The 24,764-nt window shown below is 39.3% G+C and overlaps 1 protein-coding gene across 18 annotated transcripts in view; it reads left to right on the forward strand.

Moving 5' to 3' along the window:
* Sytl2 (synaptotagmin like 2) overlaps positions 1 to 24,764 on the forward strand; it is a 108,463-nt gene that overhangs the window by 80,106 nt on the left and 3,593 nt on the right. For 7 of the 18 annotated variants that reach the window (XM_042279261.2, XM_076547089.1, XM_076547101.1 and 4 more), the window contains 10 exons: positions 921 to 1,022; positions 3,360 to 3,413; positions 4,615 to 4,662; positions 8,098 to 8,192; positions 10,985 to 11,104; positions 12,362 to 12,531; positions 16,072 to 16,174; positions 17,960 to 18,130; positions 20,433 to 20,511; positions 23,117 to 23,216. In XM_042279261.2, the coding sequence (XP_042135195.2) occupies positions 921 to 1,022; positions 3,360 to 3,413; positions 4,615 to 4,662; positions 8,098 to 8,192; positions 10,985 to 11,104; positions 12,362 to 12,531; positions 16,072 to 16,174; positions 17,960 to 18,130; positions 20,433 to 20,511; positions 23,117 to 23,216 (1,042 nt within the window). Of the gene's footprint in view, positions 1 to 920; positions 1,023 to 3,107; positions 3,196 to 3,359; positions 3,414 to 4,614; positions 4,663 to 8,097; positions 8,193 to 10,984; positions 11,105 to 12,361; positions 12,532 to 16,071; positions 16,175 to 17,959; positions 18,131 to 20,432; positions 20,512 to 23,116; positions 23,217 to 24,764 lie in introns of those variants that run through there. The other 11 variants (XM_076547112.1, XM_076547042.1, XM_076547092.1 and 8 more) reach the window with 5 other exon arrangements.

Here is a 24,764-nt window from a genome sequence, read left to right on the forward strand (position 1 = left end):
TCTGGAATGCATTTCAGAAAATTAGTGCCTAGAGAAGTGGCTCATTGATTGATTGATTGAATCATTTACTCATATTTTTGACGTCTGTATGACTGTGGTTCTTCTAGTCATGAATGTTAACACTAAGGACTTATCCATGATGGAGTTTTCAGTGTTTAAATGAAAACATTAAGGACAGTTTAGAAAATTTGTAAACTTAGATGTATTTGACTGTTCTTATTACATGATGCCCTCTTTCTTTTTTCTCTTAGTTATAAATGTATATATAATAATACATAAATATAATACATAATGCATTATATATACCAAATATATACATATATGTATAGATAGATAGATAGATATAGGCATTAGTAAATGATGAAATCCCCCCTTCCCTTTAAAATGTTTTAGTTAATTAAAAAGTTGATTACTTTTCTTTTTTACCATTTTGTTGGTAATTTTCCTGAATCTTGAAATCTAGAAAGCCCACTCCTATTGGTCTAGAGCATTCACCCGTCTGAGTGCTCAACCATACACAGATGTTAAACATCTGAATCCTGCCTTCTGTGGTTTTTTGCTAACATTTTTTTAATGGCCCTAAATCATTTCACGTCTGTCTTCAAAAACTAGAATGTCAAGTGTGAAAATTCAAACTGTGGTTTAATAAATTATGTGCCCAAAATAGAGGTGTGAATAACTCAGAGAGCATTTTTGTATTAACATGGTAACCTCAGTTCTATTGCTTTATGCTCTCAAATAATAGGAAAATTATTTCTGAGGAGCATATTGGTAGTAGAGATTTTTAACGTCTTTTGCGAAGAACTTAGAGTGAGGTAAGGGAGGCTCGATGTATAATCTCTCTTTTCAGCCTACAGCTTCAGTGTCCTCTGGTTCTGCTTTTGTGGTGTGCAGCATTCATAGGTTTTGTCTTGTAACAGGTTCAGAAGAAGAACACAGTCCTGTTTTGAAAACTTTGGAAAGGAGTGCTGCTAGGAAAATGCCTTCCAAAAGTCTAGAAGACATTTCATCAGATTCATCAAGTGAGAATAAAGTTTGCCCCGCTGTCCATGCTTCACCTAAGCTTCCAAACGCTCGTGTGCTCTCTGTGGCCTCACTGCACGCTGGCATGCACCGAAGCCCCCAGCGCGGGTGTTACCACAGCCGACTAGACTATGCTTTCCCAAGTGCGCTCAGGTGGCTTGCCCTTAAGTGTCCGAAACTTTGCTCTTAAAATAACTCACAACATTTAATTATGAGAAAACTAGATGTCCTTGAATTGTGACATCCCAGTGTGAGTGTTTAAAAATACCCAGGAGATGGCTTGGTTGAAAAAGTACTTGAGATGCAAGCGTGAGTGCTATAGTTCATATTTCCAGGACCTACGTAAGAGCAGGGTAGGAATGGCAGCACGTCTGTAATCCCAGCAATGGATAGGGAGAGACAGAGCATCCCAGGGCAAGCGCACTGTTAATATTCTTCTTAGCTAGACTAGCCAAATCAGTGAGCTCCAAGTTCAGTGAAACATCTCGCCTCAATGCATCAAGTGGAGACTGACCAAGGAAGAAACCCATCTCAACCTCTGGCCTCCACAAGCATGTGCACACCTTAGGTACAAACCTACACACATATGCATATGTGAATATGCACACACACACACACATTTTCAATAAAAATACAAGTACAGTGAGTTTTAAAGAATTGTGGTAGCTAATAGTGCTAGTGAAATTTGTATTAGTTGTTAGCATCTATTGAATATCCAAAAGCTATCTAAGAATTTTTCATGAGCACCTGCCCATGAGAGGCGAATTGCATCTCCGTATAATAGCTGAGGAAAATGGAATTGAAGAGGTAAAATACCTTGCTTAGTATTACACAGTAGACCTGAGGCTCAAAATAGACGATTGTCCACAGTATTTACCAAGTGTCCATATTATACACGACAGTGTTGGGTACCTAACACATTTTCCCATAGTGTGAATTTGAATTAATCCTTGACTTCAAGAACTTTTCTTTCTCTTTTAATCACTTCTTTCCTACTCACGCACTTCTTTTGGCACTGGCCACAGACTAGCATGAAGTGATACATCAGGTACTGTTTTCGCACAGGCCGCTGCTTACCTGAAGAGGGCATGGCTTCAGATGTGGCAGAAGGTACATCGGGACCCATGTGCCAGACTAGTGGATTTACAAGCCATGGCCTCTGGAGTTTTGCTTCTACTCTTTTGAAGCAATGATCTGTCCTGGGATTGCAGATGGCCATGAGAAAATTTATTAAATAGAAGTTAACCACTGCCAAACTCAAACAATTGCGGGCATTGTCAGACTTAGAATAAGTTTTAGGTATTCACAATGTAAGATTTTAAACGAAAATCGGGGTTTAAATAGAGAGAAGGGGAAAAGAGCTCCTTCCCCAAAGCAATTCACAAACTTCAGAGATTCCCAAGGCATGGAAGACAATATTCCCAATTCAGATTGCAGCTGTAACCCTTCCAAAGATCTTGGAATTTCAGGGTTGGAAGGGACCCTGAAGGTCACTCATTTCAACCTCTCTCAGTAGCAGAATTCCCTCTAAAGCCTCCTCAACAGGTGGCCAACCCCCATATCCGCCTGAATGCTTCCAGAAAAGGCTAGTCTAGTCCTTTGTTGGGCAGCTCTGATTGTCCTTCCTTATGTTGGTGATGGGCACTGAGGGAAAAAGAAGAAAAAGGCAACAATTGTCCTATTTAATAACAAAACAAAACAAAACCCCTCTTGTCTGAGAAGTATAGGGTTATTTCCATGGCGCAGCTTTAAAGTCCTCAGGAATGTGTAGGGTTAAAAAAAAAAAAAAGTCAGCTGACGGTATTCCTGCACTCTCTCTTCCAAATACCGATACCCACTCTCACACTAGCCTGCCAAGATTCCACTTAGCAGCTGGTCCCCAGTTCCATCTCTTCAGTTGACTTCCCAAGCAAGCCTCCCAGAGGCATATGCAAACGATGATGCACATACACAAATATTTGTTAATGACCATAGGTTTGGGAAGGTGTTAGCCTGGCCAGAGTCTCACCCTCTGCAGAAGGGTAGAGAGGCTGCTTCCCCCTGCTGTCCGCGGATTGCTTGCTCTGAGCTAACCCTCTAACCCATGGGAGTCAGTGCATAGCCGTTTGCTGATGTGAGCCGCATCGGGCTGAAATGGAAGCGCCTGCTAAGAAACTGGCTCAAGCAGCCAATGTAAAGAGAAAGTATTTGGGGGAAGACATCTTGGTTGCACCTCTCACTGCATCTTGACTAATTGCTTCCAACTCCCAACTCCGGGAGCTCCCAGGGACAATCTCATTGTTCTCTTCTCATCAAGGGCCAGCCACATTAACCATTTGTTAATTTTTCCTGAACAGATCAAGCAAAAGTAGATAAGCTGCCGGAAGAATTAGTACGTAGTGCTGAAGATGGTAAATATCTTAATGTATTTGCATGCCTGCTTGGGTATTGAGTTCTGGGGGGATTTGGGCAGTCACCGGGATGCAGCTGTTGGATAAATAGAAGAACGTCATTTTCCAGTATGTATCGGAGAGTGTCTAAGTTCTAAAAGCATTCTGACTTGGTACATTTAATACTGCCTATATTCTTAAGGCTTTTGCTGGTGATAACATGAGGATCTCATCAAAGACACTAGGGGAGCAAGGGTTTCTATAAATAGGAAATTATATTTCTGTGAGTATGAGCTAATTTGTGTTACTCTGACTTGTAGAAGAACTCTCTGAAGGCAGAAAAGAGTAGAGCGGGATCCTGTGTTAAATTGTTCTTGCATTTGATTCTCAAATCTCAGCAGTTAGATCTTTCTGGGTACAACTTATAGTCTTAATCAAAGGAAAGGGTCTCAGGACTGAAGTAGGAAAACCTGCCAATGATTATATAAACGAATACAGAATGAGGGTGAGATGAATTGATTTCAAATATTATAGAGTCAGAAGGTCTTGAAGCATGTCAATGGGTTATGTATTACTTTTTTTTTTTTTTTAATAAAATTAGCTATGTAATAGAGCCTTGGTGAGGGAAAGGTAGAACCAAATCTGATTTTTGCAGTTCAGCACTTGGGCAAATGAATGATTTATATTTGCTGACGGTTGTTAATTTTTGTAAGCTGCTTTTGCTATAATCATAAAAATGTGTACTTAAATTATGCAAAATGCACCACTTTGCTTCTCGGAGGTAATCTTTTTTTACATTCATGTATAGTTTCCTTGGTTTGTACTTACAACCACCTTGTTGAAGCAAATAAGAAAATAATTTCAGTCTTAATTTTGAAGATTTAAGAAAAGAACTCAGAGAAATAAGGTGACCTTTCTACAGCCGTGGAGCACGTCAGTCAGCGAGAGATCAGGGTGCGTCAACTCAGATGCTCCTGGTTTGTGTTCCTTCCATGTCCATGCTGTGGTTCAGTGTTTTATGGGAAAGAGAACTCAGGCCTCCCTCCTCCCTCTGCTGCAGCTTAGAGGTTTAATTGAACAGGAGACTGGGTCACGACAAACTGAGAACCTGCCGATGAATTTGACAATTTCAGTTGTGAAACTAGCATTGGAATTTTACTTTCCTGTCTGTTTAATTCCTAATTGAAATGGTATTTATTCTCAATGTTACTCTTCTGGGTAGATCAAAAAGCAGACCAGGAGCCAGATACAAATGAATGTGTACCAGGAAGTGAGTAGCAGGACATTTCTCATAAATGACTAAATGTTTCATTCTACATAACATTGAATGTGCTAATGAACTAATCCATTAATACCACAGCACTTATTATTACTGTATTTCTGAAGCTTGCAAAAAAAAAAAAAAGAAGAAGGAAAAAAACTATTTCATTCTGATGAGGGCTTATTAAGCACAATTTACTACTGACTATACCAAAAGAATATATTTTCATCAAGGGAGAGTTATATAACTTGTTTACATACATTGTTATTGATAAGTTATTGACTTCTCTTCTCTGTTCTTTGAATCTTTGCTAAAAATCAAATAGGCACATTTTTATTGCAGTTCACTTGTATGGTGCATTATGGTTATGCATATCAGTTCTCTGTAAATTTTTAACAGCAATTTATCACTTACTAGGATCCCAAAACAATTGTGCTTTGGCAGTTCATAAATAGTATGGTTGGATATATCTTCCTACATATCTATATAAGTAAAATTTCTTGTGTTCAGCATTTAAATTATGAGATTCAAAACTGGCTTCCAATAGTAAATATTCTCCCTAAAAACAATGAACATTTGAATCTAGACAAAATAAATGTATACTTTTGCTACTCATACCCATCAGCTAATTTATGTCCACTAGAAGACAAAGGTAATGTTTGTTCCCAGTTTTCAGTATCAAGATTATCTACACAGATATGACCACCGTCTTAAGGGCATAATCTGTATTTAAAGTGGTTCTCTGGGGCCTGATAAAGCATGACTGTTAGCTCCCCTCTGTCACAAATGCAGACACTAGAGGTCTGAAGCCAGTGCTACCCAGGGCTGCTCTCAGGTCCACAGCGTTCGGTGTAATAACCCCCCCCCCCCAACAGCCTTTGCATAAGCTAATGGGCCTCCCGAGGAGAGCAGCTTAGTGAAGGAGCCAGGGTGATGGAGAAACAAAGTGCTGATGCTGGGAGCCACTCACATCGAGCTTGAAATTTGAGACTGCTCAGGAAGTCTTCCTGCCAAGGATGAAGGCACTGAGCTTTGGCACATGACTTGACAAATTCTTAAGAGCTACCTAGGAAAGAAGGCAGTTCAGGCCTGGCTCTGTGAGTATGCCGCTCTGTCTGTCTGCTGCCCAAAGATGTTTATGGATAAAGAGACTTTTCCTGTTACTTTTGAACTGGGATGTACTCAAGTTTGGGCATCTGATTTTACCTTGCTATGTTTGTTTAACATTTTGTTTGAGGCATGAAAACAAAACGTAGACAGACATATGCATCTATAGCTCTGATTTCATTCATAGCCTAATAGACCAATTATGTGCTGTTACTGTAGATAAATTAATTTCTTTAGCAATTTAAAAAAAAATTGGTTCTGTCTTTTCATTAGTAAATAACATATTCTTATCATAAGACAAAATGAAATATACTATTAAAAATAAATAACTGAAGTTCATGAATATGAAACTGATTACATTTGGGTGATGGGTGTCATTGAATTTGACCTATTTACATCATCCAACAACATACTTTGTTGCAATGATGCAACAAAAAGGCTTTTAAAACTTTATTGAACCATAGGACATGACCTAATCTTGAGTTGTTTCCACCGGAACTCACTCAAAAGTACACACACACACACACACACACACACACACACACACACACAAACTCATGTATACACACATACACAGATACACAAATGCAGATGTGCACACACAAACACACATTTGCACATTCACCCACATACTTCTATAATTCCATGGGTAATGATAAAGTAGGTATTCTAATTAGACACAGTGAATGGATTTGGTGTATGTATTTACCTTTGTGAGCCTCAGACTAGGTGAGAACTGATATAGAATAAGCATAAATTTAATATATGGGGTTCAATTTTGTTTTTCCTTCATTAGATTTGTTTCAACTAAAGATGAGATTAGCTAATTTGTTTAAGGCTGAATTTGTGCCTTTTGAGTTATGAAGAGAAATGCAATTTGATTTGTATCTATTTCCTAATGAAAATTTTAAGAATAAAGCCAAATTAATATATTTGTATTGTGTTCAAGACATAATTTGAAGTGATGTATCAGAAATATTGGTGTTTTAAAAAATACTTATACAGCAGTTAATATACACGAGGTAGTATAAAATGCCTTGAAATATAAACTCTCTCATTGTAAGAGCTATTACTCGCCATAATAAAAGTTTACACATTGTGATTCATATACAAAAGAAGAAAATAGTTTTCTATCTAGAGATATACAAATTAGGATTCAAGCTTATCCTCTGACTGGGCCTTCTTTACATATATTTATCATATCAGAAAGAAGTCATGTACTATATTTTCTTAGTCAATTACAGTGTATTAACTTGAACTATTTAAACCAGGCCTTGGTATATAATGAAAATTCTTTGAGCCAAATGATATCTAAATATATTTTTAATGACTTTTTTTTTCTTTGAGACAGTGTCTCTCTTTATGTAGCCCTTGCTGGCCTGAAACTTGCCATGTAGATCATGCTGGCATTGAATTCACAGAAATCTGCCTGCTGCTGAATCCAGAGAATTGAGATTAAAGGCATGAGTTTACCACACTTGGCTAAAATAATTTATTTTAAAATTGTAGTCTCTCATAATTCTGAGTGAGGACCACCATTAGGTCCATGGTATCACATGTGTGTCACACACACACACACACACACATACACACACACACACACACACACACACACACACACACACACACACAAACACACACACACCAAATCAGGAATTTTTATGATCACTAAATAAACAAACAATGATTTTAGACGTTCCATAGCCAAGGATCCTTACTGTTGAATTGTGAACAAAAATCCTTACTGTCCAAATGAAATAGTTTTTCAGCCTGAAGCATGTTATAAATGTCATGGATCTGGTTGGTGGGGAGCAGGGAGATGAACCAATACATGACAGCACTTAGAATTCAAGGCTCTGATGTGGAAAAAAAAAAGCAAAACCAATTTATATTGACAGGCAGGGGTCTTTTTGAGACCATGGTCTTTCTCATTTTGTATCTCAGACTGGCCTGCACCTCACTATGTAGCCCAGGATGGCTTCAAACCTACAACAGTCCTCTTGCCTCAGCCTTTCCTGTTGCTGGGGATATAGGCCTGAGCTACCATGTCTGGTAAATAATATAATTCAAGACCAACACGAGTTGAATAAGAACTAGTGGGTTTTTTTTTTCCTCGATTAGTTTTCATTTGGTATTTGGTTCAACTCCCTTTTAGTTCTCTCCGTATGTGACTTAAACAAACTGCATGTCACTTACCTTATGACCTATGCATGCAAACTACTATGTCTTTAACATTTATACAAAACAGCATTCATAAATGAAGCAAAGTGTGTTTGCGACTTGTGCCTAATGTCTGGTGGTTGTGAAGAGTTTTGAAATCCAAATGCTGCTCTTTAGTTTCCACAGCACCTTCACTGCCCGATAATCGGCTTTCCCACCCTGACCAACTCAAAAGGATGAGCAAGTCTGTGCCAGCATTTCTTCAAGATGAGGCAAGTTCATGTCTAGACCTTTGGGGAAACGGAGCCCAATAGGTGCTTTCTCTCTGCCACCCTTGGGCTGTCTGGACCCGACTGTGGCCTAGACCAAAGAAGTCAGTGGGGCTGGCCCTTGCCTCCCTAGTCAATGGAAGCAGTGTTTCTGATCTAGGAACAGTGCAAGGCATGTCTCCTTTCACTCCAACAGGAGTTATTTTGGCCAGTGAAGTCAGATTGTATAGATTTGGGAATGTGAAACTTTCGTTTCAGAGTAGGTACAAAATAAGAAATCTGGGGAGAAATGTGTTACATAATTTAATTATTCATCTGTAGTTAAGAGTTGGTTTGTAAAAGCTTGGCTTAGGATGTATGACTACTTCCAAAGCACTTGTTAAGATAATAAGGTAATAATGATACAAACTTTCAAGAGGATCTTACAGGCTCCATGAACTTTTCACTTATTATTTTATCTAATTCTCCAATGACCATGGTAAGCATCATCATTATCCCCAAATATTACCGTGAAAAAATAAAGCCTATGCAGTTAAAGTCTAATCACACAGCCAGACTGTGGACTGGAATCCAGATCTGACGCCCATGCGGGTAACCACTCTGCCTGACCATGTAAGAATATGGCTGTGCACTTCAATTCAAGTCAGAGTATGCACCAGGCACTTAATGCTCCAGTTTGGTTCCCAACACCCAGTTCCTACTACACAGTAGATCTAAGACTTTGCCTGAGGTCTTTTGACTCAGTAAGATTCCAGTTTCTTGCTGTCACATGATTAGGGGCCTGTGGTCTGTAGTAAGATATTTCCAGTTCTGGCTATGAAGCTAAATTATTGTATTATTACCAGGAACAAAAAATTTTTTTGGTTTCAGTGAGTCTGATTTTTGAGTATCTACTCTATGAGGTTATTCAGACTGAGTGAGCTAATGCAGAGAAAATACATAACATGGTGCCTGGAACACAGTGACCACGTCGTAAAGGTTAGCATCTGTGATTCAGGTTTTGCCCTGGTTTCTGAAGGGGAAATGAAAGGCTTCATACTCAAGCCCATTCTTTTAGAATACCAGATGTGAGCAAAATTCTGAGTGAGATGTAAGTAACACCCTACTTCCATCCTGTATGTCCTTCTGTCCATTAGGGACTTTGAGTGAACTGCACCTGCAAATATTTGGTCCTTGCAGATGTTTAAGAGCCCCATACTACAGTTTGGAAAAAAAAAATTACTCATCGGGGGAGGGGGCACTAAACCATTATCTGGAAGCCTGCCAGCATAAACTCCACACGGTTTCTGTGGTTTTAGACTTTTGGAGATCTGCTCTGGTCTTGGGAGGGTAGGTCATAGGAATGAAACATATAATTTGAGAGGTGAATTATACCAGTTTTTTTTTTAAAGTTTCTCCTTCAGTTTTAACCTGCTGTCTCAGCCCTTAACAAGGACAGTTGGTTTTGTGTATCAAAGATGCTGGAATTAAACTGTATCACTTTACCTTTCAAAGCACGTAGGGTTGAACTGGATATTAAAGGATTCAGAGATGAAATCAGCCCTTGCTCCTTTCTCAGCTGTCCCTTTGAAACTTAGTCACATCTGCTGAGTGCTAGCTATGTGAAAAATGCTGTTTCAGGTCTGCATCTTCCAGCCCATCCTCCCAATAACTTACTAATGATCTGATGTGTTAGATAGAATATACAATGTGTTCTAAGAGAGTGGACTGGATTGTTTAGTGTGCGGGAAGGGAATGTAACATTAGAGATATTTAAAAGGTATGGATTTTTGAAATTCTGACAAGGTTGTTTTCTTTTCCATGAAAGTCATTAATTTTTTTCCTTAACCCCTTAATTAATCTGCATTATAATTGGTACCCATGATGTTGATGTGTAATTGCATGGTCCTGGAATATGCTGGCATGAACTAACTACTCTTCCATAACTTAGGAGCCACTGCGCTGCTCCACATAGACTATAATTCCCAAATAAAATTGTTATGAATAATGAACTTTATTAGAAAACATCTAACAAACTTTAAGTATAAACACAGTTGAATTTGTCGTTGCTGGTTTTCTTCCTTGTCCCAGGTAGATGTTCCTTGGGACATATTTAAAATAAGTATCATATCGCTCTTTAACTTTTAAAGAAACATGTTGAAATCCAGTGAATGGGTAATTTACCATACTTTCCTAAAGCAACAGGAGGTTAAGTACAACAGCACTGTAGGGTCACGTCAGGGGTGCTTTACATTAAAAAAATATAAACTTTAATTAAACACGTCAGACTAGTTTTTATTGTTCCTAGTTTAATAGTATCTTAAGTAAAACATTCTGATTTTTAAGAAATCCAAAGATTAAAATAATAACAGTGGAAAGAATTAAGTATGGTACTTTGTGCTTTAATAGGATTTCATAGATGTTTCATTTTATGATACATATATACATATATATGCACACACATATATATTCTCTAAGAAATGTGGATATTTTAAGAGTGACAAGAAAGTTCACTGTAGTGCTGTTTTCTGTAGCTCCTGAGGGTCACACTGTGGCAAAAAGATCATTACATCATTCTCTTAGCTAAGCGCTGCCCGCCTTGTGTGAGGTCCACCGTAGACTACCACTCCATCCTGAATCCCCAGCAACTAGCCCTAGCATCCGTTGCCTTTGGGGAAAGCCATAGATCAGTGTGTAACACGATATCATCCTTGCCTGAACATAGATGCTAACTTTGACTCATTCCGAATTTAAAATATGCTGACCTCGACTTGCTCTGGATTTAAACACTGTGTATGTGATGTGATGTTTTGTAGAGTGATGGCAGAGAAACAGATACAGCATCAGAGAGCAGTTACCAGCTCAGGAGATGCAAGAAGAGCCCGAGCTCATTAACCAATCTTAGCAGCTCCTCTGGCATGACGTCCTTGTCCTCTGTATGTAAATGACGGCTCCATGTTAATCTCTCTGCTGCTCTAAACCTTGCTCTTGTGCCCCTGCTCACTGTAAAGTCATCTCCTGTCTCAGCTCTAAAACTCAAAGTTGGTTTTTTATAATTTGCCATTAGCTTCTGGCTAGCTATATCTTCCTTTTCTCATAGCATAAGGGGTTTCGTGTACATTATAAATTGAAAAAAAAACCTTTTTGATATGCTTTAAAATTCTAAATTGGCAACAAGGTAAACCACTCAATTTTCTGTGCAACAAACGGGGTAACTGTAGATTCTGCTTGTCTCAGCTATGACTTTACACACTGCTTACAGGCATAGAGTTGTGCCTATCCTTTAAATAAGCCTATTGAAGGGTACTCTGAGTCCCCTGAAGAATGGGAGAGTAATTCTTTGCCTTCTGGAAGGATCCGGAACAGGGTGTTAAATGGAAATCTCCTGAAGCACGGTTGTTCATATTTGATCAAAGTGCCCGGGATTATGTGGAACTTTCCCCATAACTTGAGGTAGCTCTGTGTGCATGTAGTATATGCATGGAAATACACATATGAAATGGCGTTGCCAAATATTAAGTATTTTCTACTAGCCATACACATTCATATAGCTTAGCAGGTATACCAGACAAAAGACACAGTGCTGACATTCTTACTAGCCTTGTATTTCTGGAGCCATTAAAAATCTGTTTAAATTGATTTTTTTTTTTCCTGATAATCTATGTATGCCTTTGGGGAGGCTTTAAATTCTCCTCATCAGTCATCCATAGTCTCCTATCCTTCCTGAAGTCTAAAAGTGCATGGCTCAGCAAGCAGTTGCCTAGATTCAGAGGACGAGAGACATGGTAAACTTCCTTTTTATAGTGCCATGGAATTTTAAACAACGTGTCGCTGTGGTTTGTGTGCCTGGAGTCCCTCACATCCTTTTTCCTTAGCACTTTAAAACACTAAGCATGGCTAACAGTGAATGCAACCTAGCGTAAAACCACCCTGTTTTGAAATGAACTAGCATCTGAAAAACTTTGCGTTGCACTATTGTCTGCCATTGAGGAACAAGTTAGAAAATATCTTAGCCATATATATCATGTCCAATTGTCTGTGTTGGCATTACCTTATGCCATATTACATTAACTGCTTTTATGTGCAAGCTAGAAAAGCAATGCTAAGCAGGGGCTTGACTATGTCTGAGATTCTTGCGCTGGGGTGTCAGGAATGGGACGCGGGCAAACACTACCTGTTTCTGATGCACCCAGGTGAGCGGCAGTGTGATGAGCGTTTACAGTGGAGACTTTGGCAACCTAGAAGTGAAAGGAAGTGTTCAGTTTGCAATCGACTACGTGGAGTCCCTCAAAGAGCTGCATGTTTTCGTGGCCCAGTGTAAGGACCTAGCAGCAGCGGATGTTAAAAAACAGCGCTCAGACCCGTAAGTACAGACCTGGGAGGGCTCACCCATTTTCTCTTAGTTCTCAGTTAATCTGTGGGAATCACAGGGCAGGTCTGTATGGGATTGTGTTTAAAGGGGTGTTTGGAAAGTTGGAGTAGGGGATGCTATTGCACTTACTTTATAAATCCATATGCCAAACATTAAGTTATAAAAAAAAAAATACAGAGAAACACCAAATGTTTCAGTTTGGGTGGTTTGAAGGGGGATCACCTTGCCCTGTTTGTTCATTTTCCAGACAAGGAGACAAGGATTAGAGACAAGTAGTCCACAGACATGGATTCAGAAAGCAGCAAAATCCAAAACAAAACCAGAACCGTGCTCCCTCTAACAGACTTATAAAACATTTCTAAAATTAGAGGCACAAGGAACAGACTTCATAATGTTTCTTGTTGTAAAAATACTCAAGACTTACTAATAAGGTAGTTTCCATATTTAAATGATGTCCTACAAAGCCAGGTGTGGTGGTGCACATCTGTAATCCCAACACTCTGGAGGCTGAAGCTAGAGGATGGCGAATTGGAAGCAAGCTTCGGCTAGATAGGGAGATCCCCATCTCAAAGCAAAGGAACAATAAATGAAGTTAAGTCTTACATAGGAACTTCATGAAGAATTGCTTAGTCACCTTTTAAATCATGTGTATGGTTGTACCTTAGCTTATTGGAGGGGTAGTTTTACATTTTTCACTTAGCCTTTGAAGAAGTCTGGTTTGTGACCACTGCTCTGGGTCAATCTGGGTTCCTTTTTACTAATTTTTATTTTTTTTTTTAAAGAGCAATGTACTATTTTATTAAAAAATACAGTGGATAATCATAAGCATTCCAAATACAACTTACAAAAAGTTAGAAGGTGTTTATAGACATCAAATTAAGAATTCCTTTTTTTTTTTAAGTTTATTTTTACTTTTAACTTTTTGTTTCTGAGTGTTTTGCTTGTATGTAAATGTATGTACCAAATGAGTGCCTGGTGCCTGAAGAGGCCCAAAGAGGATATCTGATCCACTAAAGTTAAAACAGTTGTGAACTGCCATGGGGGAACTGGGAACCAACCCAGATCCTCTGTGAGAACGCAAGTGCTCTTTACCACTGGGCCATTTCTCCAGCCTGTTTCTTCTTTTTAAAAATAATTTTGATTTATTCTTTGACAATTACCTATAATGTATTTTTATCTCATTCTCCCTTCCCATCCCCTCCCCTTGTTCCTTCCCCACTCTCCCTGGAACCTTAGTTTATTCCAACACGCTCCTTTCACTTACATGTATTTCTTAAAAAAACAAAAACAAAAACCAACCCATGACTTCAATTAGGGTTGCTCACATGTTTATGAGTGTAGGGTTATTTACTCGATCATGGATAACTGACCAGCAGCTATACCCCTGAGAAAAACAACTCCTTCTTCCCCTGTCAATCATCACTGGCCAATAGCTACTCAGCTAGGCGTAGGGCCCGTTGTATTCCTTCCCCATACATTCAGGAATGTTCATGGTCTCCATCTTGTGCAGGAACCCACAGCTGCTGGGAGTTCGTGAATATAATCCCACGTCATGTCTAGAAGTTTGACAGTACTCTTCTTCATCCTCCAGCTCATACTCCAACTGCCCTTTCTTCCCGCACTGTCCCCTGAGCTCAGGGATGAAGAGGTTAATACAGATGACCCCTTTAGGGCTGAGTACTCAGAAGTCACTTGTTCTCAGTACTTTGACCAGTGATGAGTTTCTGCACTAATGGCTTCTCATGGCAAAGAGACTCTTCTCTGACCAAGGCTGAGTGCAGCACTGGTCTATGGTTATAATCACAAATATTTAGAAGGCAGTTTGATAACATGTTCATTTAGCAAAATAACAAGAATAGCTGCCCCCATAACTGCCCTCATGGGCTTCTGACCAAGTTTATAGTACCCAGGCATGAATTATGTCCTGTGGGAACAGACCTCAATTCCTATTGAAAGTGGTTGATTACCCTATAACATCTACGCCACTGTTGGATCAGTGGGCATATCTTGCCTGCCTGGTCGATCAGTATTGTAGCATGTAGGGTACACTACTGGTCAGATGGCTGATTATTTTTCTCTCCTGCTAGCTTATACAGCACCTTGCAACACTGTGAAAGCTAGGCAGCAAAGCAAATTTCCGGGTCAGTTTCAGCTTGATCGCTCTATGCCCTGCCACCAAAGTGTGTGGTAGCCTATATTATTCACATCTGGCAAGGGGATTTTCACTTAATAACTTGTGGCTTCTGGGGGAGGTTTATTATTAACCCATTCAGGGTACCTTCATTGAGACTTCCTTTAAAAGTTTTTTAAAAAATAATTTTACAAAGTAGCAGATACCCATAAGAGTTTCCATATCCATAAGACTTTCCATACATCCCTAATTTTGGTTAACTCATGCCCGACTCTGTCCTCTCATTTTTCCATTCTTTTTTTTTCACTCGTGTGTTTATGTGTGTGCATGCATGCATGCATGCATGGGAGTGTGTGTGTGTGTGTGTGTGTGTGTGTGCGTGTTGCATATTGATGTGTGTTAATGATGTGTATGTGGGTGGAGGCACACTAATGCCATGGCATATACATGGTGGTCAGAAGGTAAACTTAATAACTTTCAGGAACCAGTTCTCTCCTTCCATATTGTTTTGAGGCAGGGTTTCTCTTGGTTCTGCTGCTTCACCAGGGAAAGTGGCCCAGGAGCTCCAAGGGGACTCTTCTGTGTCTCCTTCCACATCATTGTGGAAGGGCTGGGATTACAGATGCACACAACCCTATCCAGCTTTTATGTAGGTTCTGGGGAGCCAAATTAAGGCCATCAGATTTATACAGCAAACCTCTCCCTCCCACTGAACAATTTTCCTTGTCCTTTTTTTTTAACTTACTGAAACAAACAAACAAACAAACAACAAACCCAGCATAGCTTCATTCATTGGCATCCTTCATTGATTTTATACTAAATATGGACCAAGCAGATGTGTGTTAAGATTAATTTGTTCATGAGACAATAACAAAACTGTTAAAAAAAATAGCATACAAATCCCATAAGTACCAAAGCCTTTCCCAATAGGAAACAAAACAAAAGAATTAAGCGCTATATTGAAAGTCTGTTTCTGGCTTCCCCTCCCACACCACATAAACATTAGGAAAGCCAATGGAAAATAATAGAGACTAGGTATGATGGCTCACACCTACAATCCAAGCACTTAAGAGGTGGATACAAGAGAATCATGAGTTTGAGGCCTGCTCAGCTATGCGAAGGAGCCCCGACTTAAAAAAAATTAAAAGGAAATTTTCTTTTAAAAATCTTTAAAAAGTCTTTAAAAAAAACATTAAATAATCTATTCTTCTAAAATTTCTTAATCCATTTAAACATTTAAAAATATAAGTGTGTGGACAAAAACATTCCTTAGTTTCTGCTTTTATCAGCATTAGGAGATAATTTGTGCTGCCGATTTTCAAGGTGCTTTAAAAGATAGATGTGAAAAACATTACTTTTGTTTTCTCTAACTTTGATGTCTACCCACTTTTCTTTTTTAGCTATGTAAAGACCTATCTGTTACCAGACAAAGGCAAAATGGGCAAGAAGAAAACACTCGTAGTGAAGAAGACCTTGAATCCTGTGTACAACGAGATATTGCGGGTAATTCTCAACTCTAAAGCTCAGATAAAGCTTCAGTGGTGACTTGGGCATTGAAATAGCCATGGCTGCTTGGGTAGTGTCTGTATTGAAAATGTCAGCACTCCAGCCTCAACTTTCCTAATCTTTGTTCCAGTCACCGTGTGTGCCTTTCTGTAATTCAGTGGAAGTTCATCTTCTTACACGCCTACATTTTCTGTGATAGACTTGCTCCCAATCCTTCCTTGACTGTCTTAAGTTACTCTTAAACGCTTCTTCCTTAGCAACCGGAATTCCTCTGATGTCCACTAATTCCATAACCTTGACACTAAATGTTAAGTTCCATGAGGGCAAGGACTAATCCTGTGATGTGTATAGACTGTGTGTCTTTGGGCAAATTACACCACTGCACCCCAGATCTGAGAAATGAGGCTAATGATGATTTTGTATTTGTGAAAAGGAAATAATGATACTCATATACCCTCTTTGAGAATCACAGACTAGACATTAAATGCCTCACATTAGACATTTAATACTGATTTGCAGCACAGTGTTTAGGGTAGGCAACACCACCAAAAAAATGTTTATTGGAAAGATGGGTGGATGGACTGATGAGTGGAAATTTGCCTAGCTCATACATCTACATTCTTTCTCTTTCTACATGTCACATTGTGTGATAGCTATCATGATTAACAAGCCCTTTAAAGTTGTAAGTAAGAGATGTGTTTCTTCTCTGTTTCTGAAAACTATGATATTTGGTAATCCTCCAGGAAGAGGGGAAGAAGCAGTTAAGTGACACTGAATTAGCCATTTGTAGATTCATACAAGTTTGTAATTACATTTGACTGTGACATGTCCCAGGACCCCTAGCTAGTTCTGGGTCAACTGCTTCAACCCTATACTCAGGAAAAGCCAGCTAACTTAAATGGTAAATTCAGGGAATGGTAGGTCTGATATAACCAAAATGGACCTTCAAGTAATATGTCACAAAGCCAAGTGGAGATTATTTTTAGATTGAAGTACTATTATTCCTTCCATGATTATATATAATCAAGAGTTGACTTAATTTGAGATGAAAAACTGGTAGATCACTAAATCCTTTCTACTTAACCATGTGAGGTTGGAAAAAACAAATTTACTTTTTAAGAAAAAAAACTTTCCTTTTTTTTTTGTCTAATAATGAGGGGCGTGTGTTTGTAGGGCAGATGGTATATGGGGGCTGCACCTTGTGCTTAATTCTTCTGTGAACCTGAAACTGTTTTCAGTAAAGAAGTGTAGCAGGGCATGGTGGTCCACACCTACAATCTGAGTACTTGGAGAGGAAGTAAGAGGAATGCAAGGTTATGCTCAGCTACGTAGGAAGTTCCGGCCAGCCTTAGCTAAATGAGACTCTCTCTCAAAATAACAAAAGGAAAAAACTTCAGTCCTTGTCCTTAGGTAGAAAAACAGAAGTAGATTCGGTTTGAGTTGTATTTTTAGAATGAACCTGATTTGTGATATATCTAGTGTAAAAGCATCCAACAAAGGTTGAATAATTGACTTTTGTTTTTAGAAAGCTATTTCTAGCTATGATATTTGAGCCCTGGTCTGCCTTTTCCAGCAGAGGGGAGAGCATCCGCTTTTGTGAAAGATGGGAGTTATAGCTCTTTGAAATCAGACACTGAGAGTAAAATGCCTTTGTAAGCTTTGAGACCTGAAACCAAACAGATGAGGAATTTGGATCCTCACAGATGACTTCTCATCTCTGTGTCATAACTTTGGCATAAGGCAATGCTAGTCACCATTTTCATTTTCTTTTCTCCACTGCAGTATAAAATTGAAAGGCAAGTTTTAAAGACACAGAAGTTGAACCTGTCCGTTTGGCATCGGGACACGTTTAAGCGCAACAGCTTCCTGGGGGAGGTGGAACTTGACTTGGAAACATGGGATTGGGACAGCAAACAGAACAAGCAGCTCAAGTGGTACCCTCTCAAGAGGAAGGTAGGTTCTGAGTTCCTTCTTGGTGGGCTGGGTCGCTGTGGGATCTGGTCTTCAGGCAAGAGCCAGGTTGCATTTACCTCACAGTGCCAGTGTGGAGCTTGGGATCATTTGAAGTGAGGATTGAATTTCCTTTGTATATTTGGTAAAGAAAGAGTTTTTTAAATTATATGGAGAACTTAAATCGTTCAATGCAAATGTTTGACTTCAGTCTTCAAGGCTGTTTAAATGCTCCAGTCCTTTGACATCTGACACAGACTTTTAGCCTAGCATATGATGAGATTGTCCCTTGAGAAGAAGGTGCCTTGTTTTGTTTAGAGACGGGGTCTTATTATATAGCCCAGGCTAGCCTGGAACTTGCCCTTTAGCCTAACATAGCCTCCAGTTGCCATCGTTATAGGCATGCTCCATCATATTCAACTTCCAATATTTTTTCTAACTGAATTATTTAATTTATTTGTACTTAATATAATTATGAATGTGTTAGGATAGAAATCTAATGTCTTTTTTGTTTTGTTTTGTTTTTTCAAGACAGGTTTTCTCTGTGTAGCTTTGCGCCTTTCCCAGAACTCACTTGGTAGCCCAGGCTGGCCTCGAACTCACAGAGATCCACCTGTCTCTGCCTCCCGAGTGCTGGGATTAAAGGCATGGGCCACCACCGCCCAGCGAAATCTAATGTCTTAATATTTATGTTATTTTTATTTTTATAATTGCTTCTATGAAGATTAATCAATTATCTCATAATTTTCTTTTCCCTCCATCAATACAGAAGCCATAGTTTCTTTTTTTCATTAACAATATTTATCCTTGAATTAAAAATGCCTACTCTAGGGCTGGAGATACAGCTCAGGGGTACAGCACTTGCCTATCATACACAAGGCCCTGGGTTTGATCCCCAGCACAGGAAAGAAGATGTGTCTAATACAGTTTAGGACTTCTACCATGTCCAGACCAATGAGAAGAATCAAAGTATTTTACTCCGTTTACTAATGACCACATCTTTTCTGATATCTTCAGTCACATTTTAATGATGTTTGTATTTAATTTTCCGCGCGGTAACTCTTTAGTACAGAAACACTCATTTAGGTTTGACCAGGTTTACTTCCTATTTCTTCTTATCCTTTTGTTATCTCCCACCCAAGTCCTCACAAGGCCCAATTCTAATTAACTTCTGAAATCAGAGGTTATTGACGGTCAGGATAGGATGGTCACCTGATGACCATCCTGTGTGACCTGATGGTCCCTGCCTGTACCTTTCTGTGGAGTTACATTTTGTGCCAGGGACTTCTGTTACTTTTACCTTTCTGGCTTTCTTTGCTTCATGACATCCTCTTCACATTTCTCTCTGAAGGACATTTTTGTTCATTTGTGAGGCTGAAAAATGGTCTCTGTGAGCACTTTTACAATGTCATTCCGTATTCCGACTTCTGTAATTATATCGGAAAGTTGCCTATTAATCTTTTTCTTCTTTTAACTTGTTAGAAGGTTATGTCTTAGCTTTTTCTTTCAGATTTTAGGCCCTTTTTTTGTCTTTTGACTTTTGGAAATTTTATTATAATGAGTTTCAGTGTAATTTTCCCTCATCTCGCTGAGGCTCACCTGAGCTTCCTGCAGGAACTTGAACAGAGCAGGAACCCGAAGCGGAAACCATGGAGGAATGTTGCTTACATGTTGGCTTGCTCCTCCAGCACCATGATTAGCAAGCCTAGGCCCACCTACATGACACCATCCATGATGGCTGGGCCCTCTTACATCCATCTTCAATCAAGAACACCCCTCACAGACATGGACAGAGTTGAGGGGCCCTCTTCCCCGGTGACTCTAGGTCTGTGTCCAGGTGAAGATAAAGGCTAAGCAGCAGACACCCATGGTTTCTATTTCAAGTTCCCTCTGCAGAAGCTCCTTCCTTGCTGCGTTTCCTGCCTCGACTTCCCTCAATGATGGAATGGACTGAAACCTGTGAAATGAAATAAACCCCCTCCTCCCCAAGCTGCTTTTGGCCAGAATGCTTTATGAGAGCAGAGGAAAAGCACACGAGAGCAGAGTCCATGAAATGTTTTCTGAGTATGTTGCACGGTTGTCAAAGATAGGTAACAACTTTTCTTAGCTATAAAAATAATTGTGCAGAGGATGCAGGGGAAAAACTGAATTCAGAGCACACGAGTGATTCATAGTCCCAGAAATGGGATGGGTTCAGTCCTGTAACAGAGTATTCACCACCAGGCTAGAAAAAAACAAAACAAAACAAAACAAAACAAAAAAAAAACCTGTTTCTTATACCTGCTAACATCCCTTTATTTTTCAGACAGCACCAGTTGCCCTGGAGACAGAAAACAGAGGTGAAATGAAGCTAGCTCTCCAATATGTTCCAGAGCCAAGTCCAGGTATGAGATGACTTTACAGCCAAACCCTCTACTTATCCCTCTGCTCTCTAGAGATGGCTTGGGTTCTCTCACATTTTCAAAGATGAATTCCTGAGCAAACATGCTAAGTTAATAATTGTACGGACCAAAGGAGTCAACCATAGTTTCAAACTAGAAAAATCTCATTATTTCTCTTATAGTAAGAAATGCATAATCCTTACTGTCTTAACCATTTAAGTCTATAACTCAGTAATATGAACTATACTAACACTGCTGTGCAGCAGAGTTCCAGAACTTTTTCATCTATAAAAAACACTGTATCCTTTAAATTGCAGCAAACCCTTCCCCTACCCCAGAGCTTGGGAAATATCAATTTACTTTCCATTTCTGTGAGGAAATTTTTTGTTCCGTCTTTTCCAGTTTCTAGCCCTTGCTTTGACTTCCCCTTGTCCTGGGGAAAATGCTGGTGTTTGTACCATGTGAATGGGCTTTGCTGGAGTGAGAATTTGGGCCTGTTGACAGTGTCGTGATAAGGAAGGAACTCGAGTTCCTTTCCCAGGTGGGAATTAAAAGGATTCATAGAAAGTTCCTAGGAAATCAGAGCTCCTTGATCTTCCCTTCTTAGTTTCATTAGGAGATAAAGCTCTGTGTCTTGATTACTGATTGCAGCCTGGGCACTGGGGCCTTAGGTCTCCAGCCAGTACAACAAGCCCCAAAAAACTGGCAGGAAATGAGTGTTAGACCTTGCCAACAATTCATTTTCCAATCAAATTGTCCTCAAGAAGCTGTAGGAAGACAGAAGCTGTTAAAGTCAGGAGCTGCGAACTCACATGTTCGATAACCAAGCCTAAGGAAAGCTGCTAAGGAAAGGAATAACGGCTGGTACAGGCATAGGTTGAAGTAGACAAAGGCTGTCTTTACTTATTAAAAAAAAAAAAGATGAAGGACAGGCAAAGCATATCTTTAGGCCAAGTTGCTGCCCAACCATAATTCTATTACTTCTAGATCTTTTCAAAGGGCAGATTTTTTACATATAACTTTGTATCTTGTCACTTGAGGTCAACACGCATGGAAATGCCGTTTCTAATTTTCCTCACTGTGACTTGGTGGTGAGGGCTGAGGGAATCATGTGTGGTGATGCACTTTCTCTTGTCTTAGTTTTTACTCCCATAGGAGCTTTTCCCTACATTTCCCTTCCCTTCCTCGATCTGAGTCTTAGATGGAGTCTGAGCCCCACAAAGCTTTTCCTGACTGAGTTAGCACTCATTAAGCACATTGTTTTCTAGAGCATTGTGGTAATAGCTTGACATTTTACACCATGTTTCATTTTTATTAATTAATAATTTATAAAATTAATTTATAAATTAATTTCTATTGGGTTTTTTTTTAATCATTTGTTGAAAGATAAAACTCAGGGATAAATATTAGGGAATAAACCTGAGAAATCCACAGAGCGACCTAGACACAATCTTCCCTTTCTACTTCCTCAATCTAAAGGAGTGTGCAACCCCTTGACCCCTCCTCTTCCTTCCCTGTGTGCCTTTCTTTCTCCTCTTAGTCAGCCAGAGAACTCGATGGTCCACTTGGTCAGCTGAATGTGGACTTCACCCTCTGAACTGAGGTCAGCTTCATTGGTGGTCTTGGAGCAATCAACCTGAACAAATCTCCCCCAACACATTTCTCCTGTATAGATATAATTTTCCACGGGACATAAATTATTTATCATATTCCTTGTGTGTGTACACACACACACACACACACACACACACACACACACACACACACACACTCCTAAGTATGAGCACTTTATGGATGTGGTTATAGCCCAGGGAGTATGGTTTAGTTGACAACTAAACCACCCAGGGAAATCCAATAGTGTTCCTCTGTTTATGTGCAAGCAGTCTAGCAGCACCTTCAGACTAAGCCAACATCTTAGTAGTTGTCTATGACACTAATAGTTGTGCATGTGTGTGTTCATTAGCCCCATTACATATGTAAGGACTTCTAACATGACAGGGAGAAAGCTATCCTTTAGCCAGTTTCTAGTTCGGTCACTTTACACTCAATCTGCACTGGCAATGGTATTGGAAGGGCTAGGCATTGTCTTGAGATGTTTTGAGTGTAACTGTGAACAGATGACCCACACCCCTGAGGTCTGATGTTGAAACAACTGAAACCCCAAAAGAATGACAAACGCTTTGTACTTGGAAGCAACGTGAATGTTTTCACTCTCCAGAATGGCTGTTCTCATTTTTTATTAGTTCTCAGAATTTTACTCAGTGTATTTGGATCACATTCACCTCTCTCCCAACTCCTCCCAGATGGCATTCTTCTTGACTGTATGACCTTTTAACCTCTAGAGTGTGTCAACTAACCAGAGCCACATCCTTAAACAAAATTGACTCTCCCTCTCTCAGCACCTGTCTGTTGCCAGCAGCTCCTGTTTTTATAGAGCTATCTGACCTCAGGACAGTCAGGCTAAGAAGCATACAGTTGAATGTCTATAACCTTAATCAACTTAATACCACCAAGCGTTAGCTTGTTTCCTTGTGCTATTCCATATGCAAGGTGACATCTTTTCCAAAAAGAAATGGCAGCACATTTTGTTTTCCTTGTTCAATTGTAGGCAAAAAGCTTCCTACAACTGGAGAAGTCCACATCTGGGTGAAGGAATGCCTTGATTTGCCTCTGCTGAGGGGGAGCCACCTAAGTTCTTTCGTTAAATGGTAAGAACATTCATGCCGTGACTTTCTTTAGTTCTCCTGTTGTCTTGTCTTTGCTAGCTGGTATCAATTCTCAGTGTCAGCGATGCTAACACTCACCAGCCATAGATTATTAGAGATATCAAACTCAGGAGTCTATGCTATCAACTCCCAAGGCTTTATTTGGTTTTCAAATCAAATCGAGATCATGCCTGCAAAATGAAGCTAGATTTTTCAGACTCGTATGTGCAATATCTTCTGGGGTACGTCTGTTGCTAGGGGAAGTTCTTAGTACAAAATAGCTTAGCAATTTTTTTTCTTCTCCTTTTCAAGACAGGGTTTCTCTGTGTTGTTTTGGTGCTTGCCCTGGATCTCGCTCTGTAGACCAGGCTGGCCTTGAACTCACAGAGATCCGCCTGTCTCTGCCTCCCAAGTGCTGGGATTAAAGGTGTGTGCCACCACCACCCGGCTTGCTTACCAAAATTTTAATGTTGGATATCACACTACTTATTTCCTTAGTGAACAAGAGAGGATTTCTTATTTCCTATGTTTTTGATTTGTTTGCCAAGGGTTTGTTTTGGTTTTCTCTTTCTTTTTCTCTCTCTCTTTCTTTCTTTCTTTCTTTCTTTCTTTCTTTCTTTCTTTCTTTCTTTCTTTCTTTCTTTCTTTCTTTCTTTCTTCCTTTCTCTCTCTCTCTCTCTCTCTCTCTCTCTCTCTCTCTCTCTCTCTTTTTCTTTTTTTGCCTATTTGTATCAGATTGCAAACACTTTGAGAGTGATTAGCCAAACAAGTCCCAACCAGGAATTAGCACATAAGACACTTTGAGTTTTCAGGCAGCTAACTTTCTTCTCTGTTATGCACACAATTGACTGGTGTCTAGTAAACAGTAGCTAAATAGATGTTAGTGTGACTGTCTAGCTCTAATTTTGTCTATGGAGATGCTACTAGAAGATGAGTTGTTCCTATTGAGATAAATGTGACACAGGTTTAGGAGGATATGGTACAGCATTGCTTGTTAAACACATGCATGCTCTGCCTAGGTGTTAGCTGGTATGATGTTTCAGCTCAGGTCAGTTTCTCATTCAGAGACCACTCTCAGACTTCTTGTTCTTTCTGAGCGGTGTGGTAAGTTAGTGTTCATTTATTATTATCATAAGTGAGACACGTGTGATTACAAAACTGTCAAATTATTTATTCTCAGAGTCAAATGTAGCAAATTGAAGAGATTTCTCCTTTTCAATTTTGTATGACATTAGTTCCTTGGGTTGACAATCAGGAATACATAGAAATTCTAAATTTTTAAATTACTGATTTGAGGAAATATTAACCAGCAGGGCTGAAGTTACAGCCAAATTTCTAACATGTAGTAATTATCCCTTTTGGGTATATGAAGTTTACTGTTGTGATCATATGGCATATTTTCTACATTTATTCCATTGGTTTTCTTATCTTCATTTATTTTTAACGTATACAAATTATCTTTTATATTTATAAGGTATACTATGATTATTTTTTACATTTTTAATCAATGCTTTAATATAAATCAAAAGGACAATGAGATAGGAAGAGGCT

Source organism: Peromyscus maniculatus, chromosome 1 (genome assembly GCF_049852395.1).
Source record: "Peromyscus maniculatus bairdii isolate BWxNUB_F1_BW_parent chromosome 1, HU_Pman_BW_mat_3.1, whole genome shotgun sequence".
Lineage (NCBI taxonomy): Eukaryota > Metazoa > Chordata > Mammalia > Rodentia > Cricetidae > Peromyscus > Peromyscus maniculatus.